Source organism: Hyperolius riggenbachi, chromosome 11, assembly GCF_040937935.1.
Source record: "Hyperolius riggenbachi isolate aHypRig1 chromosome 11, aHypRig1.pri, whole genome shotgun sequence".
In the NCBI taxonomy this organism is placed as follows: domain Eukaryota; kingdom Metazoa; phylum Chordata; class Amphibia; order Anura; family Hyperoliidae; genus Hyperolius; species Hyperolius riggenbachi.
Window position 1 is genome coordinate 10,759,541 of NC_090656.1, and position 20,029 is coordinate 10,779,569.

At 48.4% G+C, this 20,029-nt stretch overlaps 1 protein-coding gene across 4 annotated transcripts in view; it reads left to right on the forward strand.

Moving 5' to 3' along the window:
* Positions 1-20,029, forward strand: part of LOC137538964 (fatty acyl-CoA hydrolase precursor, medium chain-like) — an 86,557-nt gene that overhangs the window by 16,812 nt on the left and 49,716 nt on the right. For 2 of the 4 annotated variants that reach the window (XM_068261413.1, XM_068261414.1), the window contains exon 4: positions 19,501-19,708. In XM_068261413.1, coding sequence (XP_068117514.1) covers positions 19,501-19,708 — 208 coding nt within the window. Of the gene's footprint in view, positions 1-4,953; positions 4,973-6,187; positions 6,251-19,500; positions 19,709-20,029 lie in introns of those variants that run through there. The other 2 variants (XM_068261412.1, XM_068261411.1) reach the window with 2 other exon arrangements.

Here is a 20,029-nt window from a genome sequence, read left to right on the forward strand (position 1 = left end):
CTCCTGGAGTTTGGCCAACACATGGGTTGCCGTCAGCTTGGTCTTCCCAAGACTGACCAAGTGCAGCAGCGCTTGGCAGTGGCGGGCCTTCACGCTGCTGCTGAGGCGGGGGGTTTGGCCAGGTGTGCCGGAGGATGGCAGAGGATCGGAGGAACCTGCTGCAGTTCCCCTGACCCTGCGGGGTGGCACCACCCACTGTGTTGCTGCTGCTGCTGTGCCCGCTGCTGCTCTCCCATCCTCACCCCCTTCCACCAATCTGACCCAGTGGACAGTGAAGGACAGGTAGCGGCCTGTCCCGAAGCGGCTGCTCCAGGAGTCCATGGTGACGTGGACCCTTTCACCAACCGCGTGCTTCAGCCCTCGCTCCACATTGGCCATCACAAAGCGGTGCAGTGCAGGAATGGCCTTGCGGGCAAAGAAGTGTCTGCTGGGGAGCTGCCAGTCTGGGGCTGCGCAAGCAAGCAGCGCACGAATGTCGCTCCCCTCCTGCACAAGCGTGTACGGCAGGAGTTGGGAGCACATGGCCCGTGCCAGCAAGCCGTTCAGCTGCCGCACGCGACGGCTGCTGGGAGGCAGAGCCCTAACCACCCCCTGGAAGGTCTCGCTCAAAAGGCTCTGGCGTGGCCTTTTGCTGGCACGGGAATCAGCAGACACAGCGGAGGAGGCCACTGAGGACTGGCTGCCAGAACAGGCCTCAGTGTCGGCGGCAGGAGTTGCAGAGGGGGGAGGAGCAGTGCGTTTCCGCACTCCTGCTGGTGCTGCTGGAGGAGCAGGAGGGCGGGTGGCTGCTGTTGCTGCTGCTGCTGCAGCTGAAGGCTGTGCAGTGATGGGTGTGGTGCCACTGCCAGCACCAGATGCCTTCAGCCTCTGGAACTCCTCATGCTGGTGGAAATGTTTCGCAGCAAGGTGGTTGATGAGCGAGCTGGTGCTGAACTTTAAGGGGTCTGCACCTCTGCTCAACTTCCGCTGACAGTGGTTGCAAGTGGCGTACTTGCTGTACACAGTGGGCATGGTGAAAAATCGCCAGATTGGTGACAGAAACATCCCCCTACGGCATGGAAGCGCTGCTGCCGCCTGTCTCCCTGTGGTGGTTGGGGGGGGGGGGGGGCTTGGGTGCGGCTGGTGGTGGTACTGGCAGATGCTGCTGCTGCTGCTGCTGCTGAGCCTGAGACACCAGCAGGCTGTGGGACCTGCCTACTGCTGCCAATGCTTGCAATGATGCGCCTCCTTGCAAGGCCCACAAGCGCATCCTCCTCCTCAGAGCTGCTGAGGACGACATCCCCTGGAGGTGGTGGCACCCAGTCTCTGTCTGTCACTGGGTCATCATCATCCTCCCCCTCCTGAAACATGTCCTGCTGGGATGATGACCCCCCAAACTCCTCTCCTGATGCATGGATGGGCTGCTTGACTGTCGCCACAGTCTTGCTGTCCAATCCCTCATCCCCCAAAGTGCCCATCAGCATCTCCTCCTCCAAATCGCCAACAACAGCAGACAATACCCTGATGGTGCTTGGGGTAAAAATACTGCTGAGTGACAGGTTGCCAACTTGTGACGGTGAACTGGCCTCCTCCCCAGACCCTGCTGGGCGGCTGCTGCGAACAGGGGTGGTGGTGGTGGTGGTGAGGGTGGAGGCCTCGGATGCAGAGCTGATGGCGGGCTGCTCATCCTCCGTCATGAGTTGCACCACAGTGTCTGCATGCTTTTCCTCAATGGGACGTTTCCGACCCGGCTGGAGGAAAATCGGAGCAGGTGCTACACGCTGCTGCTGCTGTGTCTCTGCAGCGTGAGTTGCAGATGCTCCTGCTGGGCGGCGCCCGAGGCGTCCACGGCCAGTGGCTATGGGAGGAATGTTAGCCACTGACGCTGCTGCTGCTGCTGCGGAACTGTGCATGGTGGCGCGGCCGCGGCCTGCCACAATGCTGCTCCCTCTCCTCCTGATTCCCTTGCTGCCCTTCCCCTTGCCCAAACCGCGCTGGCTGCCACTTCCAGACATCTTCGATGTTTTGGGCGTAAAGACAAAAGTTTTTTAAAAGGGCGGGTTAAAAGTGGGGTACTTTAATGGAGTGGGTTGGTGGGTGAGGTGACTGAGTGAGTGTCCCTAGTACAGTAAGTAAGTAGTAACAGTCAGGAAGTACAACTAGAAGTTACAATAATCAGTAGTAATCACAAGGAAATTTAGTATGTGTACACTACAGACAGTGAGTGCACACACACACGCAGGAGCTAGCCTATGAACAGTGACTGAGTGTCCTAGTACAGTAAGAGTAAGTAGTAACAGTAAGTACAACTAATTACAATAATCAATCAGTAATCAGAAGGAAATAGAGTGTGTGTGTACACTACAGTACACAGACAGTGAGTGAGTGCACACACGCAGGAGCTAGTAGCCTATGAACAGTGACTGAGTGTCCTAGACTCCTAGTACAGTAAGAGTAAGTAGTAACAGTAAGTACAACTAATTACAATAATCAATCAGTAATCAGGAAATAGAGTGTGTGTGTACACTACAGTACACAGACAGTGAGTGAGTGCACACACGCAGGAGCTAGTAGCCTATGAACAGTGACTGAGTGTCCTAGACTCCTAGTACAGTAAGAGTAAGTAGTAACAGTAAGTACAACTAATTACAATAATCAATCAGTAATCAGAAGGAAATAGAGTGTGTGTGTACAAGACAGTGAGTGCACACACGCAGGAGCTAGTAGCCTTAGCCTTAGCCTATGAACAGTGACAGTGAGTGTCCTAGTACAGTATAACTACAATACTAAATACAGAATCAATCAGTAGTAAAGGACAGCAGAAATACTGGTATAGATGAGAGAAATATACTAACAGAGGACAGGAGAGAACAGCTGCCCACACAGGCAGGCCCTGAGGCCTAAAGCTGTAAGCTTGCCTGCAGCAGCTGTCTCTGTCTATGTAACACAAAAGCTACTAACTAAAATACAATGTCTATCTAACTAACAACAATATAGGTGTGTATAGGAGGTGTATGTGAGCAAAAACGCTAGGTAAATGACCACAATAGAGCTCTTGCTAAGCCAAAGCACAAAGGAGCAACTCTCTCTCTATGCAAGTCTCAGGCAAGGACGGAGAAACCTAACCTGGCGGCCGCTATTTATAGGGTAGGGGCTGGCCAGGGTCCCCCTTTGTGATTGGCTGCCGTCAGAGGGCCTGGGAGCCCTCTGATTGGCTCTAAGGACATCAATCTGGGCTATGACGCTATTCGAGCTCGGTACCCGAGCTCGAATAGCGCCGTTTGCTCGAATAGCTCGAATAGTGAATGGGCTATTCGCGTTTACTCGAATAGCCCATTCGAATAGCTGCAGCTATTCGGAGCTCGAATACCGAGCTTGAATAGCTGAAAAAGAGCTCGAATATTCGAGCTACTCGAATATTCGAGCTCTGCTGAGCACCACTGGATAGAAGTCCTTTAAGATCTTTTTTTCTTTTCTTACTTTTGACTAAATTAAGACTAAATTATCTCATGCTTGCTTGCTTTCACTACCCACAACCCGATTAGAATCAAATGTGTATTTTTTATTATTTATATGTTCACCCCTCCCTCCCACAGCCAGCCAATCACTACGTTTGGCTTTCACAGGCTTCAGCCTATGACAGCGGATGCTGCGGATCGCTTCTGTCTCCCCCAGAGGGACAGCCGTGGGAGGTTGATGGTGGAGCGGAGCTCCGTCATTCAAGCAGGGATGTGCGTGTATCAGCATGCGCGATCTCCTGCAAAACAGGCCCCCAGTAGTCAGGAAGTCCTGGGGCTGCCGCAGCGGCCACGCCCATCGGCTAGACGCGGTCGACTAGAGGTTAAAAAAATAGGGGGACTGAACTGACTAAAGGAAGCCATACACTGGTCGATTTGCCATTAGATCGACCAACTGACAGATCCCTATCTGATCGAATCTGATCAGAGAGGGATCGTATGGCTGCCTTTACTGCAAACAGATTGTGAATCGATTTCAGCCTGAAACCGATCACAATCTGTTGAGCTGCTCCTGCCGCCTGCGCCCTCTATTTGAACTTCCTGGTCACTGGAGTGACACAGGAAGTTAATGTACGCTGGGATGGAAGCAGGAACAGAGTGCTGCAGCGCGGAGAAGATGCCCGGGAGCCAGCGTCAGGTAATGTATACCTGTATCGGATCGGCCGCCGCTAGCGACGCGCTCCCTACCCGCGGGCGATCGAGGGTAATTTCCCGCACGGCGCGATCAACGGACCGATCCGATTTCGGGAGGAAATCAGATCGGCGGGTGCGTTTAGCACGAACAATTGGCAGCAGATTCGATCCCAGTGATCGAATCTGCTGTCGAAACGGCGGCAAATCGAGCCAGTGTATGGCCAGCTTAAAACTGGGTTTAAGGATGCGCTCCAAATTACATATAGATATTGACCAACAATAAAAGTAAGTTTTGTGGCTTACCTCTAATCAGAAGGGGGCTAGACCAATATGTATGAAAGTAAATTTGAATGCAAACCTGACCCTTAGCGCCCATTCACACTTACAAACACAAAACGCTAGACAATCACTGGACACTTTCATGTTTCTTGAGCGATTGCGATTCCCGATTGAAATACATTGCAGTTACTATTGCTCAAATAATACTAAAAAAAATGCTGCAAGTAGCAAGTTTTGTGCCTAGCGTTAATCTTTATCAGGGCAGTGAGATCACTGCTATATTTAAAGAGGAACTTCTGCCTAAACAAACATACTGTCATTAAGTTACATTAGTTATGTTAATTAAAATACATAGGTAATCTACTGTAATCTCTTAGCCACCCTGTTTTAAAAGAACAGGCAAATGTTTGATTTCATGATGACAGCCATCTTTTGGTTGAAAGGAGGTGACAGGGAGCATGATACACAGTTCCAACTGTCCTGTGTCCTGAGCACCTCTCCCAGTTGCTAGGCAATGTGAATAACAACATAGGAAATCCCATCATGCTCTGCACAGCATCAGGGTAAAACAGCCCGGACTTATTTTCTTTGATGGGTGGAGCTTAGCTAAAAATGCAGCTTTTCAGTGCTGCTGAGTAGATTTTTAGTCCGGAGGTTCACTTTAACATTGGGCTAGGGCTTCAAAAAGCACTAGCAATCGCTGGCGATTTGGTGATTAGCGGTGTGAATGGGCCCTTAGAAGATAACGTGCTTCCTCAAATCAAGTGGCAAAAAGTGTCGCACCTGAGAGCTTTCTTTCTTTTTCTTTATTAAATCAACCTTCAATTGTGTATGGCTATCTTCACTGTGGAAGTGAGAAAGTGATTTTTATCCCCTTCAAGTAATTTTTTTTTATTGTATCTGGAGATTAACTTTAACTATTCAACGACCGCTCCACGCCAATTGGCGTGGACGCGGCGGCAGCCCCAGGAAAGCCTAACATGCAGTCGCATCTTCACATGAATGACGGAGCTCCGCTCCGCCATAGGTCTCCCAGCGGCGATCGCCATTAGGAGACTGTTAGATGGCGAAACGCCCTCTATTTACTCTGTACAGCGCTGCGATCTACAGTGTGACGGAAAGACAGCGATCCGCTGTCATAGGCTGAAGCCTATGACAGCCCATCGCAGTGATTGGCTGTTGGGGGAAGGAGGGTAGGGTTAAAAAAATACACATAATTATTTTAAAAATAATGAAATATTTAAAAAAAACATCATGGGAGCGATCCTCACCCACCAACAGAAATCTCTGTTGGTGGGCAGAAAGGGGGGGGGGATAACCTGTGTGCTGAGTTGTACAGCTATGCAGCGAGCCCTTAAAGCTTGTAAAATTAGCCTGATCACTAGGGGGGTTCAGACCTTTCAGTCCTGAAGTGGTTAAATGAAAGCTGTTTTGAGAAGATATTGTTGCTGTGCTGTGTAAACACCAAATGCCCAGCCCTGATTCCTGGCAGTAGCTGAAACGTACTTTGCCTTGGCACCGGTGTCCTTCACCTCAACCTCGGATATTGCCTAACAGCAGTTGGCAGCAGACATTGCATGTGGCTGGCTGCCAATTACAGAACTGTCTTATCGGACCAGAGAGGATTCTGGGTACACAACAAGATCCCAGCTACAGGCAGACACACACAGGACGCTGCAGTATGATTGGTCATCTATCAGACCACAGTCCGGACAGCTCAGTTGTTTGGGAGATTAGCGGATGCTTAAAAACTCATTGCATATTTTTCTTTCACACAGACATGGCTGCTGTCATCTGGATGCTTCTTCTGACATTCGCTCTCCAGGGGGTGTGCGGGACAGGTAACTGTGCAATGATAACTCATCGCCTTTAAAAGTGAAAGTTTCTTTTGTGTAGAAATAGACTGAACTCATAATCTTCCCATTCCATTCATCAAGCCCTTTCCTTGACAACTCTTTTACTATCAACAATATACTGTATACATATCTGCCATGACCTTCAAAGCTGCTGCCTGGGTATCACCCTTGACTACACACTTTCCTTCACCTCCCACATCCAGAACATCTCCAGAATTCACCACTACCCAGGGCCGGATTTAGGACAAGGCCGCCTAGGCCATGGCCTAGGGCACCACAGAAGCAAGGGCACCAAAGCAGCAGGATAAACTTGTGCAGCATTTGCAAGCTTGCAAATGCTGTAATGCAGTTAGATCAGGCAAGCGCCAGACAGTGGTACTCTGCTGCTAGCTGCCTGTGCAGGAGCCACCTTGCTCTCTGTACACATTTGCATTATGGCCAGTGGCTGTGGACTTGGGCAGCTTTGGAGACGGAAAGGAAGAGGAAGATTCTGCACTGGAGACAAGTGGAGAAATGAGTAGCACGGATCGCTGCTGCGGTGTGAAAGCAAACTGGCTACCTACAGTATACTGAAAGAGGGGTGGGAACAAGAGAATTAAGGGAATCATCTGGCTATCTATACTGGAGGGAATGGGGGGAGGGGTCATCTTGATACCTATACTGGAGGGGGGCAGCTGGTGAGAGTGGCCTTGGGTGCAGTGCCGGGAGAAGGTCCTCCAGCACCCAAGGCTGAGACATCAAAGTGCGCCCACCATCCCTCCCACCCCAGCCGTCACACACTGATTGCTATTAGACTAAGAGGTTCCCCAGGGCCCCCAACACCTTAATCTCTAGTTATCTGGCTTGCAGTCACTGCCATGTATCCCCTTTTCTTATTTCTTTCTGCTTCAAACACAATAAGAGAATGATAGCTAAGTGAGCTGTGCGCAGGGCCGGCCTTAGGTTTCACAGCGCCTCCCCTCCCTCTTTCATCCTCTTCCCACGTGTATATACACGCACGCACGTATACACACACACAGGCCCATATGCAATTCACCTTTTCTCCTGAGATATCTCCTAGGACAGGGGTTCCCAACCTTTTTGACATTGTGACACATCACGCCAAATGCTCAGATCTCTGTGACACGTCACGAATGTATAATATAAAAAATACTATTAATAACCACGAATGGATGGAAAGAGTGCATTATCATGAATACACTTGAAAATGAAGGCTAGAACCTTTCAGGAATATTAATAAAAACAATCAGTGGGACAGTTAGCCGCCTCCTCCCCCCCATTTAGAATGATAGCACAGCACTGACAATTTGCACCACGCATTATAGCTGCAGTGCGCCCCCCCTCCAAAATGCCCTCAGACTCAGTATAGATAGGTAGCCAGGTATAGGTGCCCCCAGTATAGGATCTCATGTATAGGTGCCCCCAATATAGGCTGCCAAGCATAGGTGCCCCCAGTATAGGAAGTCAGTTGAAGGTCTCCATCCCCCCCATAGGTAGCCAAGCATAGGTGCCTCCAGTATAGGTAGCCAGGAGTAGGTGCCCTCCCTCAGTATAGGTAGCCAGCTATATGTGTCCCCAGTATAGGAAGTCAGGTGTTTGAGCCCTCAGTAAAGGTAGCCATATAGGTGCCCTCAGTATAGGAAATCAGGTGTAGGTGCCCTTAGTATAGGTAACCAGCTATAGGCGCCCCCTCCGGTCGCTCATATCAAAGGCCGGCTATGGCTGTGCGTCCCCTCCTACACTAAACCCAGAGTCCCCAACCGTCCCGTTTTCGTCGGGATTCTCCCGATTTTGGGGGGCTCTCCCGCTATCCCGGTAAGAGCCCCCCAAGTCCCGGGCGGCTGTCAGTATTGACAGCCGCCTGTAGCAGGAGGAGAGCAGCGTAGTGGAGGCAGTGCTGGGCCGAAATTACGCATGAGCGTAATTACGCATCGTAATTCAATGTAAATTTACGCGTAAGCGTTACGCGTAACTTACGGTCTTACGCGTAATTGTTTACGCGTAAGACCGTAAGTGGTATCGTAATTACACTGTCTACCGTAATTGCTAGGCATGCGTAATTTTACGAACACTTACGCGTAATTTTACGCGTAATTACTAACGTAAAATCTCCCATTTTCTAAGAGTAGCCAATCAGTCAACATCCTAAGCAACCAATAGTATCTTCTCCCGCCCTTCAGTATAAGCATACGTTTTGACGCATACGAATGATATGTACGCAATAACTGTCACATTGACGGCTATTGCGTACATATCGTCCGCATGCGTCAAAAAATACGCATTAATGGGTATTACGGCACTACGCGTAACATCGTAGTGTAAGCGCCTTCATTACGGTATCCTTACGCGTAATTGCGTAAGTTTACGCGTAATTACAGTGATGTACCGTAGATAATTTCCTACGCCGTAACCGTAATTGCGTAATGCGTAATAGCGTAAAATTACGCGTAATGATCCGTAAGCGTAGATTTTTCCATTACGAGCAGCACTGAGTGGAGGGAAAGCGGTGGGCAGCGGCGGAGAAGGGGGCCATCTCCCCCCCTTCTCTCACCTTAGGTGCTTTCCGTCCCTCGCTCTCTCCTCCGATGTGTGGCTGACTGGCGGTGGCGCTTGGCAGCGGGCGGGACTTACCTTCCGTGTCGCTCCAAGCGCCGGCCGGAAGTTCTGGTGCTGCAGCCGCTGCTCTGGTCTGGATCAGACCAGAGTAGTGGCAAATCATCCCGCGCCGGCGACGAGACCAGACGGAGCACACGGAAGGTAAGTTCCGCCCCTCTGCCAGCCACCGCACTTCATTCCGGAGGGGACAGCGAAGGAGGGAGAGCACCTTAAGGTGAGAGAAGGGGGGAGATGGCCCCCCTTCTCCACCGCTGCCCACCGCTCTCCATCTTCTCTGCTCCCCTCCTGGGGGGGGGGGGACACCTGGCTAACTATTCTGGGGACATATACACCCTGGCTACATATTCTGGGCAAATATACACCCTGGCTACATATACTGGGCAAATATACACCCTGGCTACATATACTGGGCAAATATACACCCTGGCTACATATACTGGGGACATATACACCCTGGCTACATATACTGGGGACATATACACCCTGGCTACATATACTGGGGACATATACCCCTGGCTACATATACTGGGGACATATACACCCTGGCTACATATACTGGGCACATATACACCTGGCTACATATACTGGGGATATATACACCTGGCTACATATACTGGGGACATATACCCCTGGCTACATATACTGGGGACATATACCCCTGGCTACATATACTGGGGACATATACACCTGGCTACATATACTAGGGATATATACACCTGGCTACATATACTGGGGACATATACACCCTGGCTACATATACTGGGGACATATACACCCTGGCTACATATACTGGGGACATATACACCCTGGCTACATATACTGGGGACATATACCCCTGGCTACATATACTGGGGACATATACACCCTGGCTACATATACTGGGGACATATACACCCTGGCTACATATACTGGGGACATATACACCCTGGCTACATATACTGGGGACATATACCCCTGGCTACATATACTGGGGACATATACACCCTGGCTACATATACTGGGCACATATACACCCTGGCTACATATACTGGGGACATATACACCCTGGCTACATATACTGGGGACATATACCCCTGGCTACATATACTGGGGACATATACACCCTGGCTACATATACTTGGCACATACACCTGGCTACATATACTGGGGACATATACACCTGGCTACATATACTGGGGATATATACACCTGGCTACATATACTGGGGACATATACATCCTGGCTACATATACTGGGGACATATACTGGGGACATATACCCCTGGCTACATATACTGGGGACATATACCTCTGGCTACATATACTGGGCACATATATCCCTGGCTACATATACTGGGGACAACTGGCTGTCATTATGTGCATTTACTGGTGAAAAGCTGTCTATTATGTGCATTTACTGGTGAAAAGCTGTCTCTTATTATGTGCATTTACTGGTGAAAAGCTGTCTTTTATTATGTGCATTTACTGGTGAAAAGCTGTCTCTTATTATGTGCATTTACTGATGAAAAGCTGTCTCTTATGTGCATTTAGTGGTGAAAAGATGTCTCTTATGTGCATTTAGTGGTGAAAAGATGTCTCTTATGTGCATTTAGTGGTGAAAAGCTTTCTCTTATGTGCATTTAGTGGTGAAAAGCTTTCTCTTATGTGCATTTAGTGGTGAAAAGCTGTCTCTTATTATGTGCATTTAGTGGTGAAAAGCTGTCTCTTATTATGTGCATTTAGTGGTGAAAAGCTGTCTCTTATTATGTGCATTTACTGGTGAAAAGCTGTCTCTCATGTGCATTTACTGGGGAAACACTGTCTCTCATTATGTGCATTTACTTCATTTTTTTTTATGTAACTACATTATCTGGTACTACATTACAGTTAGCCCCACCCACGGGCAGGGTATATGAGGGATATATTTATTAAAAAATATAAGGGCATCAATATTAAAAAAAAAAAAAAAAATCTTCAAAAAACTTTATAGTAGGCGTGACTTGGGGGTGTGGCTAGGGGTGTGTTGGAGGTGTGGTTAGGGGTGTGGCCTGTGTCCCGATTTCTAATTTTACAATGTTGGGAGGTATGACTAACCCGCCTGACACCGCTAAACTACTGAGACATGTTCTGGTCATCTCCTGTCTGGGGTACTGCAATGCTGACCTTTCTGGACTTCCTGAGACCACACTCCATCCCCTGCTATAAACGCAGTTGCCAGGCTCATCACTCCTCTTCAGCTGCCCCTCTTCACAAGTCTCCTCACTGGCTCCCTGCCCCCTCACAATTACATTTACCCTGCTCTGCCTGGCATACAAATCCATCCACCATACCTACTCTTCATACATCTCTGATCTCATCCAGAGATACTCCCCAACGCTCTACCGATGTCCACCCCTCGCATCACTCGCGAGGCTCCAGGACTTCTCTAGAGCAGCTCCTACTCTTTGGAACTCCCTCCTTCATCCCTATCAGCCTCGCCTCCACCTTCCACTCATTAAAGCAGGCCTTAAAGGAGTCATCAGGGAAAAAAATCTGGTCAATGGGGGCTTCCTCCAGCCCCAAGCTCCCAGCATGTCCCTCGCCGCAGTTCTGCCCGCAGCCGTTCGCCGCAGCTCCGTCCCGGCCCCCGGCGATGACGTTAGAGCGAGGTCGCTCTTGTCAATCACCGCCACGTGGGCCGGAGCGGACTGCGCAGGCGCAGTAGATCTGCGCCTGCGCAGTTCGCTCTGGCCCACGTGTTGGTGATTGACAGCGTCGCTCATGCAGGCGCAGTACAGAGCAACCTGGAGGTCGCTCTGACGTCATCGCCGGTGACCGGGACGGAGCTGCGGCGAACGGCTGCGGGCAGAGCTGCGGCGAGGGACATGCTGGGAGCTTGGGGCTGGAGGAAGCCCCGGGTAATTAGCACTCATTTTACATTATTTTCCCTGATGACTCCTTTAAAGTAAATGGGAATCATTTTCTTAAAAAAAAAAAGCTAGATATTTACCTAAGGAGAGGGAAGGCTCTGGGTCCTATAGAGCTTTCCCTCTCCTCTCCTGGTGCCCTCGTTGTTGCAGCAGCTCCTCCGTTATAATCCTCCACCGTGGGGGACTTTGGAAGTCTTCAGGAGCCGAGTCCTCCCGAAGACAGGCGGCTCCACTTTGCACGTGCGTGTATGCTATAAAGGGTGGTTGCGCGTGCGCAGTATGGAGCGGCCCGTCTTCGGGAGCACTCAGGCTTAGGGGCGTAGCAATAGGGGGTGCAGAGGTAGCGACCGCATCAGGGCCCTTGGGCCAGAGGGGCCCCGAAGTGTCCACCCTCTATCACAGTATTAGCTCTCTGTTGGTCCTGTGCTGGTAATAATCACTTCTATAGATGCTTTGAATAGTAGTCATCATTAACAAACTGTTCCCCATTCCCTTCTTGCAACTCTGACACTGTGGTTGTCCTTAGCAGGTTTTGGTGCGCCGTATCAATTGTTATGTATAGAGTGCTTGGGGGGCCCCATGTAAAACTTGCACCGGGGCCCACAGCTCCTTAGCTACGCCATTGCTCAGGCTCCCGAAGACTTCCAAAGTTTATCTTCCTTGGCGGAGACAGCAGTATTTGACCAAATTGGTTGAATGCTGCTACGGGGGAGACAGCGCTGGAACGGGGACTGAGAGAAGAGCAGGAAGGCTTTATAGGACCCAGAGTCTTCCCTCTCCTTAGGTAAGTATCTGGCTTTTTTTTTTTTTTAACCAGGTTCCCATTGATTTTAAATCTGTTTACCATTGCTTACCCGCCATCTTCATAGCTCTAACCCCCACTCTTGGACATACACCCCACTCCTGCGGATGTTGTTACATCACTATTTTGTGTCCCTGCACAGCATTGTTTAAAGTGTAACTGTCGGGCATAAAATCAATTCTCTATTTTTATCTGGTAAACAAGTAATAAGGATGCTTACCAGGTAATCCAAAAGTTAAAATCACTATTGCTTTTCTTGTTGATAAATGATCATTCCCCAGTTTACCTGACTCTTATTTGATACACAGAGGAAGTTGCAGGGCATGCTGGGTTGTCCTTTTTTGCTTCTCTACTTCCCCTCAGACTTAACTAATGCAGCCTGATTGGCTGAAGCCTCTTTCCCTCCTGTTTCCCCTCCCACACCTCTGTTCTTCTCTGATTGGCCAATATTTCTCATGCCGAGACAATGCACTTTCTATAGTGAAGGACAGGCAAATCAGGCAGAGGAGAGTAAGGGAGGAAATGACATCAGGATTGGCTTCAAAAATAGCCACAGTTAAAATGAGAAATGCTAAGAAGGATTTTCTCTTTTTTTACTGTAGAAAAATCACTAAAATCAAAACGTGGACAGTGCAATACATACAGTATGTTATGTAAGTAGAGCAAGTATTTATCTATGGATAGCAGTTCCTCTTTAATGTATGTCTCTCCTATCTTTTCTATAGTTGGGGGCCACTCAGAGATAGATGAAGATGTAATGGAGACCTAGGAAAGGTAGTAGATTTGGGCCCCCTTGTGGTCACTTTTGTAAGCTGAAGTGAAGCGAGGTAAAAGAAGGGGGCAGTTGGGCCCCTTGGCACCCTCTAGGCCTCAAGTACTTGCCTAGGTTGCCTGGGGGATGATCCTGCTCTGGCACCACTATAGCTGCAATGCTACAGTTTGCCACACATCTAATTTGGGTGACGGCAATAACCAGACCCTGAATTACGTGTCCCCCTTCCCCCACTACGTGGCTACAACTCAGAGGGGGAATAGCTTTTAAAGGGAACCCGAGGTGACAGAGAGATTTTAGATTTCCTTTAAAGTGACACTGCAGCGGAAAAAAATGATGCTATAATGAATTGTTTGTGTAGTACGGATAATTACTAGAACATTAGTAGCAAAGAGACAAAAAAGTGACAGCGCTCAAGGCTGCACCTGAATTGTAAGCCTACAGAGGCAATGCAGAGCCCCTCCGGAACTAAATACATGCCTTGTATACAAAACAGATGCAAATTATGTGCTAATTCTAATCTAACATTTATTTATTTTTTATTTTTTATTTTATTTGAAAGTGGATGTGATCATGTGAAGCAGTGAATGCAGCTAGCCAGAAGTATACTTACATTCGATTTGCACAGTGGGAGACATGGCAGCGCTTTCAAACAAAACTTATACCTGAAAGATTAAATTAGAATAATTTAATCATGAAAGATCCACTTACCTGGGGCTTCCTCCAGCCCGTGGCAGCTGTCCTGTGCCCTCGCCGCAGCTCCGGAGGCTCCCGGGCTACTCCGCTGCAGAACCCGACCTCGCCAGGTCGGGTTCCAGGTCGGCATCTTCTGCGCTCCACGGCACGGGTCACGTGGTCTGGCCGACGTCATCATGACGGTACTGCGCTTGCGCAGTACAGTCATGATGACGTTGGCCGGACTATATGACCCGCGCCGTGGAACGCAGAAGATGCCAACCCAGAACCCGACCTGGCGAGGTCGGGTTCTGCAGCGGAGTAGCCCGGGAGCCTCCGGAGCTGCGGCGAGGGCACAGGACAGCTGCCACCGGCTGGAGAAAGCCCCAGGTAAGTGGATCTTTTTTTTTTTTACCTCCTTGGATGTTTCCTTTAAGGTAGCATACACTGGTCGATTTGTTATCAGATCAACCAACAGATAGATCCCTCTCTGATCAAATCTGATCAGAGAGGGATCGTATGGCTGCCTTTACTGCAAACAGATTGTGAATCGATTTCAGCATGAAACCGATCACAATCTGTGAAGTTGCCCCCCTCCCAAAGCACACCCTCCCCGCATACAGGGCCGGTTCAAGTAACAATTGGGCCCTTTGTTGCAGCCAAATTTCCCTCCTGGGCCGCTGAGCTGGCTGCTGACCCTCCCCCAATAACCTCCCAACTTAACAGACTCTGCAGAGTCCCTGTGGAGCAACAGTTAAGATGGGGGAGGGACACCTTGGGGGCCCCTACAGGCTCTGGGGCCCTGGGGCAATTGCCCATTTTTTCCTATGGTAGCTCCGGCCCTGCCCGCATACATTACCTGATCCGGCCGGCACGAGTCCCCGGGTCTCTGCTGTCTTCTTCTCCATGCTCGGCTCCAGCGTCACTGTACTTCCTGTCCAGGGAAGTTTAAACAGTAGAGGGCGCTCTACTGTTTAACCACTTAAGGACCACAGTCTTTTCGCCCCTTAAGGACCAGAGCCTTTTTCTCCATTCAGACCACTGCAGCTTTCACGGTTTATTGCTCGCTCATACAACCTACCACCTAAATGAATTTTACCTCCTTTTCTTGTCACTAATACAGCTTTCTTTTGGTGCTATTTGATTGCTGCTGCGAGTTTTACTTTTTATTATATTCATCAAAAAAGACATGAATTTTGTCAAAAAAATGACTTTTTTAACTTTCTGTGCTGACATTTTTAAAATAAAGTAAAATTTCCTATACATTTGAGCGCGAAAGTTATTCTGCTACATGTCTTTTGATATGGGGGGGGGTGATCAGGAGGGAGTAGGGGGCAGATTAGGGACTAAAAAAAAAAATAGCGTTGACAGATAGTGACAGGGAGTGATTGATGGGTGATTAGGGGGGTGACTGGGTGCAAACAGTGGTCTGGGGGGTGGGCAGGGGGGGGGGGGGGGTCTGAGGGGTGCTGTGGGCGATCAGGGGTCAGGGGGGGGGAAATCAGTGTGCTTGGGTGCAGACTAGGGTGGCTGCAGCCTGCCCTGGTGGTCCCTTGGACACTGGGACCACCAGGGCAGGAGGCAGCCAGTATAATAGGCTTTGTATACATTACAAAGCCTATTATACATTGTTTCAGCGGCGATCCGGGTGCTAGTAACCCGCCGGCGCTTCCGAACGGCCGGCGGGTTACAGCGAACGGTGGGCGGAGCCAGTCCCCGGCGGCTGGTCTCGTCACGAATGACGCGATCGCCGCATAGCCACTCCCGCAGCCGCCCCGCCGATGGGCGTATTGCGGTTGTTTGGGCCTGGACTTTGCCGCCGCCCATCGGCTGGGGGCGGTCCTTAAGTGGTTAAACTTCCTGTCCAGACAGGCGGTGACAGCGGGGATACGCACCAGCGGAGCAGGTAATGTATTGCCGCTAGCGTCGGTCGTTGGGCATTCGAACACCGCTATCGACGCACTCCCGACCTGCCGGCGATAGAGCAAAATCTTTCGCATGGACGGATCGATGGGAATGATCGATTTCGGACAGAAATCGATCGTTCTGTCAGCGTTTGCGCAACGATTTCACAGCAGATTCGATCATAGTGATCGAATCTGCTGTATATCGGCGGGAAAATCGTTAGGTGTATGGGCCCCTTTACAAATACTTCTCATGATGGGATACTTGGGTACATTTGTGAAGTTATGAAGTTATGTTCACAATGTTAATAATGTTAAATTATGAAGCACAAATTGTACTATTAAACAATGTTGGACTCAGAGTTTCATTATCTTGTCAATAGCCTGTACTCCGTGTTATTTTAATAATTAATAAAATTGAGTGTATTTCATATGGGGAGATGTAAAGCCCCTCGTAATCCTTTAGGGATGCTGGGCACATACAGTACATACTTTTGGAAGAACTGTCTGTCTCTTTGTGCTATTTTGTTGATGAGTGTGGAGAAAAAAAGTACAGTTTAATAATTACATCTTTATTAGTTTAGGAACAAAATTGAAGTTTAAATCCGTGTGAGTTGCAGACTGCAGTAGCCTTCTTTTATGTCTGCAACATAACTATTTGACTATGTGGCAGACATCTTTAGTAGACTCCGTAACAAAAATTGCATCCTGTTTTTTATCATCCTACAAGTTCCAAAAGCTATTCTAATGTGTTCTGGCTTACTGCAGCACTTTCTACTATCACAGTCTCTGTAATAAATCAACTTATCTCTCTCTTGTCAGACTTGTCAGGCCTGTGTCTGGAAGGCTGCCAAGTTCTTCAGTGTTGTGGTTCTGCTATGAACTCCCCCTTCCAGGCCCCTCTATGCACACTGCCTGTGTGTTATTTAGATTAGAGCAGCTTCTCTCTTCTCTCTTATCTTTTACAAGCTGGATAAATCGTCCTCTGAGCTGGCTGGGCTTTCACATACTGAGGAATTACAGACAAGGGCAAAGCTGTTTGCAGGAAGAAAAGAGCAACCTGAAACTTCAGTGCATGAGAACAGGGGGAAAGAAACACACAAATGATCTCTTGAGATTCAAAAGGAAGGCTGTATACAGCCTGCTTGTGTATGGATGTATTTTCTATGTGTGACATACTGTACATCAACCTACTTCCTGTTTTGGTGGCCATTTTGTTTGTTTATAAACAAACTTTTAAAAACTGTTTTTAACCACTTTTAATGCGGCGGGGAGCGGCGAAATTGTGACAGAGGGTAATAGGAGATGTCCCCTAACGCACTGGTATGTTTACTTTTGTGTGATTTTAACAATACAGATTCTCTTTAAAGAGTAACTGTCTGTGAGGCATAAAATCTAAATTCAATTCTTTATTTTTATCTGGTAAACAAGTAATGAAGATGCTAACCAGGCAATCCGAAAGTTTAAAATCACTATTTCTTTTCTTGTTGACAAATGATCATTCCCCAGTTTACCTGACTCTTATTTGGTACACAAAAAGGAAGTCATTACCACTATTCAAAGCATGTAAGGAAGTAAATACCAGCACAGGACCAATAAGAAACTAATACTGTTGAGGGAGGGCTCTTCAGGACCCCTCTGGCCCAAGGGCCCCGATGCGGTCGCAACCTCTGTAACCCCTTTTGCTACGCCCCTGAGTATCATGCCTATGCAACAGCTGAAAGAGTTGGTGTAAAACAAACTGTCGGAAGCACCCAAAAATATATTCTAATCTCATAATGGTATTGTATAGGAGTAGATAATTCTTACCTCCATAAACAACATACCACATAGGTAACTATAATGGCTTAACGATGCACAATAAAGGTGCATACACACGTCAAATTTTATGTCCGATTGTCATTCAAACCGGTCGTTTGAACGCAGGGGGCGTAGCAATAGGGGGTGCAGAGGTTGTGACTGTATCGGGGCCCTTGTGCCAGAGGGGCCCCGAAGGGTCCTCCCTCAACTACAGTATTAGCTGTCTATTGGTCCTGTGATCATAATAATCACTTCTATAGATACTTTGAATATTGGAAATCATTAACAAACTGTTCCCCATCCCCTTCTTGCACCTCTGACACTGTGGTTGCCATTGGCAGGTTTTGGTGCGCCGTATCAATTGCTATGTATAGAGTGCTTGGGGAGCCACATGTAAAACTGGCAACTTGAGTCATCTCAAAAAAAAAAAGTCAGTCATCAAGAATGAGGAATCGAATCTGGTACCTTGCCTCGAGCCTAATTTCACCCTAATCCATTCAGAGCAGAACAGATAGATCTACACAACATTCAGGGCTGGATTTACCATAAGGCACACGCCTACAGGCGCTTGATAATGGAGGGGCGGCTCACACCCCTCCCCTAGCACCTCCCTCCTTCCCTATACAGAGTCCTGAGCAGAACCTAAGCATGAGAGTTTACTCACCTGACTCTCTGCATTTCACTGACAAGATCTCCCTTCAGTCAGGGCACCTGTAGCTACCTAAGGGCCTTTTTCCACTAGCCTGCGATTTGCGATTTGCTTCTGATCGCAAATCGCAAGGTACATTAAACTAATGGAAACTGCAGCAGCAATTTCCATTAGTGCGATCCGATTGCGATGCGATTTTGGTCAAAGCGCAATCGTCGTCCTGCCGCGTTTTGTATGCGATTGAGCTGGACTATAATGAGTATAGTAGCTCAATCGCAATTGCAATCGCATGGTGGAAATTGAAACGCGATTGCGATCGCGATTGGAATCGCGATCGCAATCGCGATCGCATTTCATAGTGGAAAAGGGCCCTAAAGGTGGCCACACACCATACAATTTTTTAAATATCTGTTCAATTTAAGAATTGCAATCAATTTTTCTGACTGATTGTAACGTTTCAAAAATATGACCAATGTACCACACACCTATGTTCAATTTTTCGCCAATTATGATAAAAATGATTGGGAACTCTAAGAAAATTGCTAGGGTGCGTATATAAATACATTGACAATCCAACACACACCATACAATCTTTAGTAGAAATTGAAGAGAAATATCTGGCATTCCGGATCAATTTAAATCGAAAAAAAATGGGAAATCTGATCGGATTTTTCAGTTGAATGAAAAAAAGCTTTTGATTTTTTCGAGAGATACGATCGTTTTTATCGAATTGCTGTAAAAAAGGATTGTTTTATTGTATCGTGTGTGGCCACCTTAAGCCTGGTAAGGGAGAAGTCACAGCTGGGTCAGCCAGCTCACTTGCGCTGCGGTTCAGTTGGGGTTTGTGGGTTTCTGGCGGGTGAAGTTTAGGGTGTCAGGACATCTATGCCTATGGGCTCCTGCGATGTAAATCCGGGCCTGACAACATTACATCAGACAAAAAGAAACATACACACGGGCTCCAGGATATCAAACAAAGTTTACTTATTAAATCTTCGCACAGCATAAGTAGTCAGAAGTGTCCCTCTGCTCGGTCTGCTGGGAGTGGGGATATGCTCCTCCTCCTTTGTGCTTCTGCCAGCAGCTGGTTGGTCTCTCTTATCTCAGAACTCTTCATGTCTCCTTGTCAGGTCCTGGAGATGGAGGAAAGCCCACTGTAAACACTCGTTACGGGACTCTCCGAGGAACAACGCTAACGGTAAAAGATACTGAGAGGACCGTGCACGCCTTCTATGGAATCCCCTTTGCCAAACCTCCAGTGGGACCTTTACGATTTGCAGCACCGGAGCCTCCAGAAGCCTGGAGGTCCATAAGAGAGGCTTCCGAATATCCTCCCATGTAAGTACAAGGCTGTGCATTGTTCTCTCACTGGTCAGAGTCACGGCAATGAGAAGGGACACACTTCCAGGGCTGCTGTACGGCCTCTACCAAATTGGGTGCGTTGAGAAACGTGTAAAAGCACATGGTAAAAAACGCATGTGTTTGTGTGCACTTTAGTGCGCGTTTCTGTGCGTTGCGGTGTGCTTTTTTAAGCATGTTTTGCTTATTGTAGCAATAGCAGTTGTCAATAAAGCTTTGTTTTCATATGAAAATGTATTTTTTTCCAATTAGGGGTAAAAAAAGCATGCAGTTCTATGCGCTGGGATGCATTTCTATGCG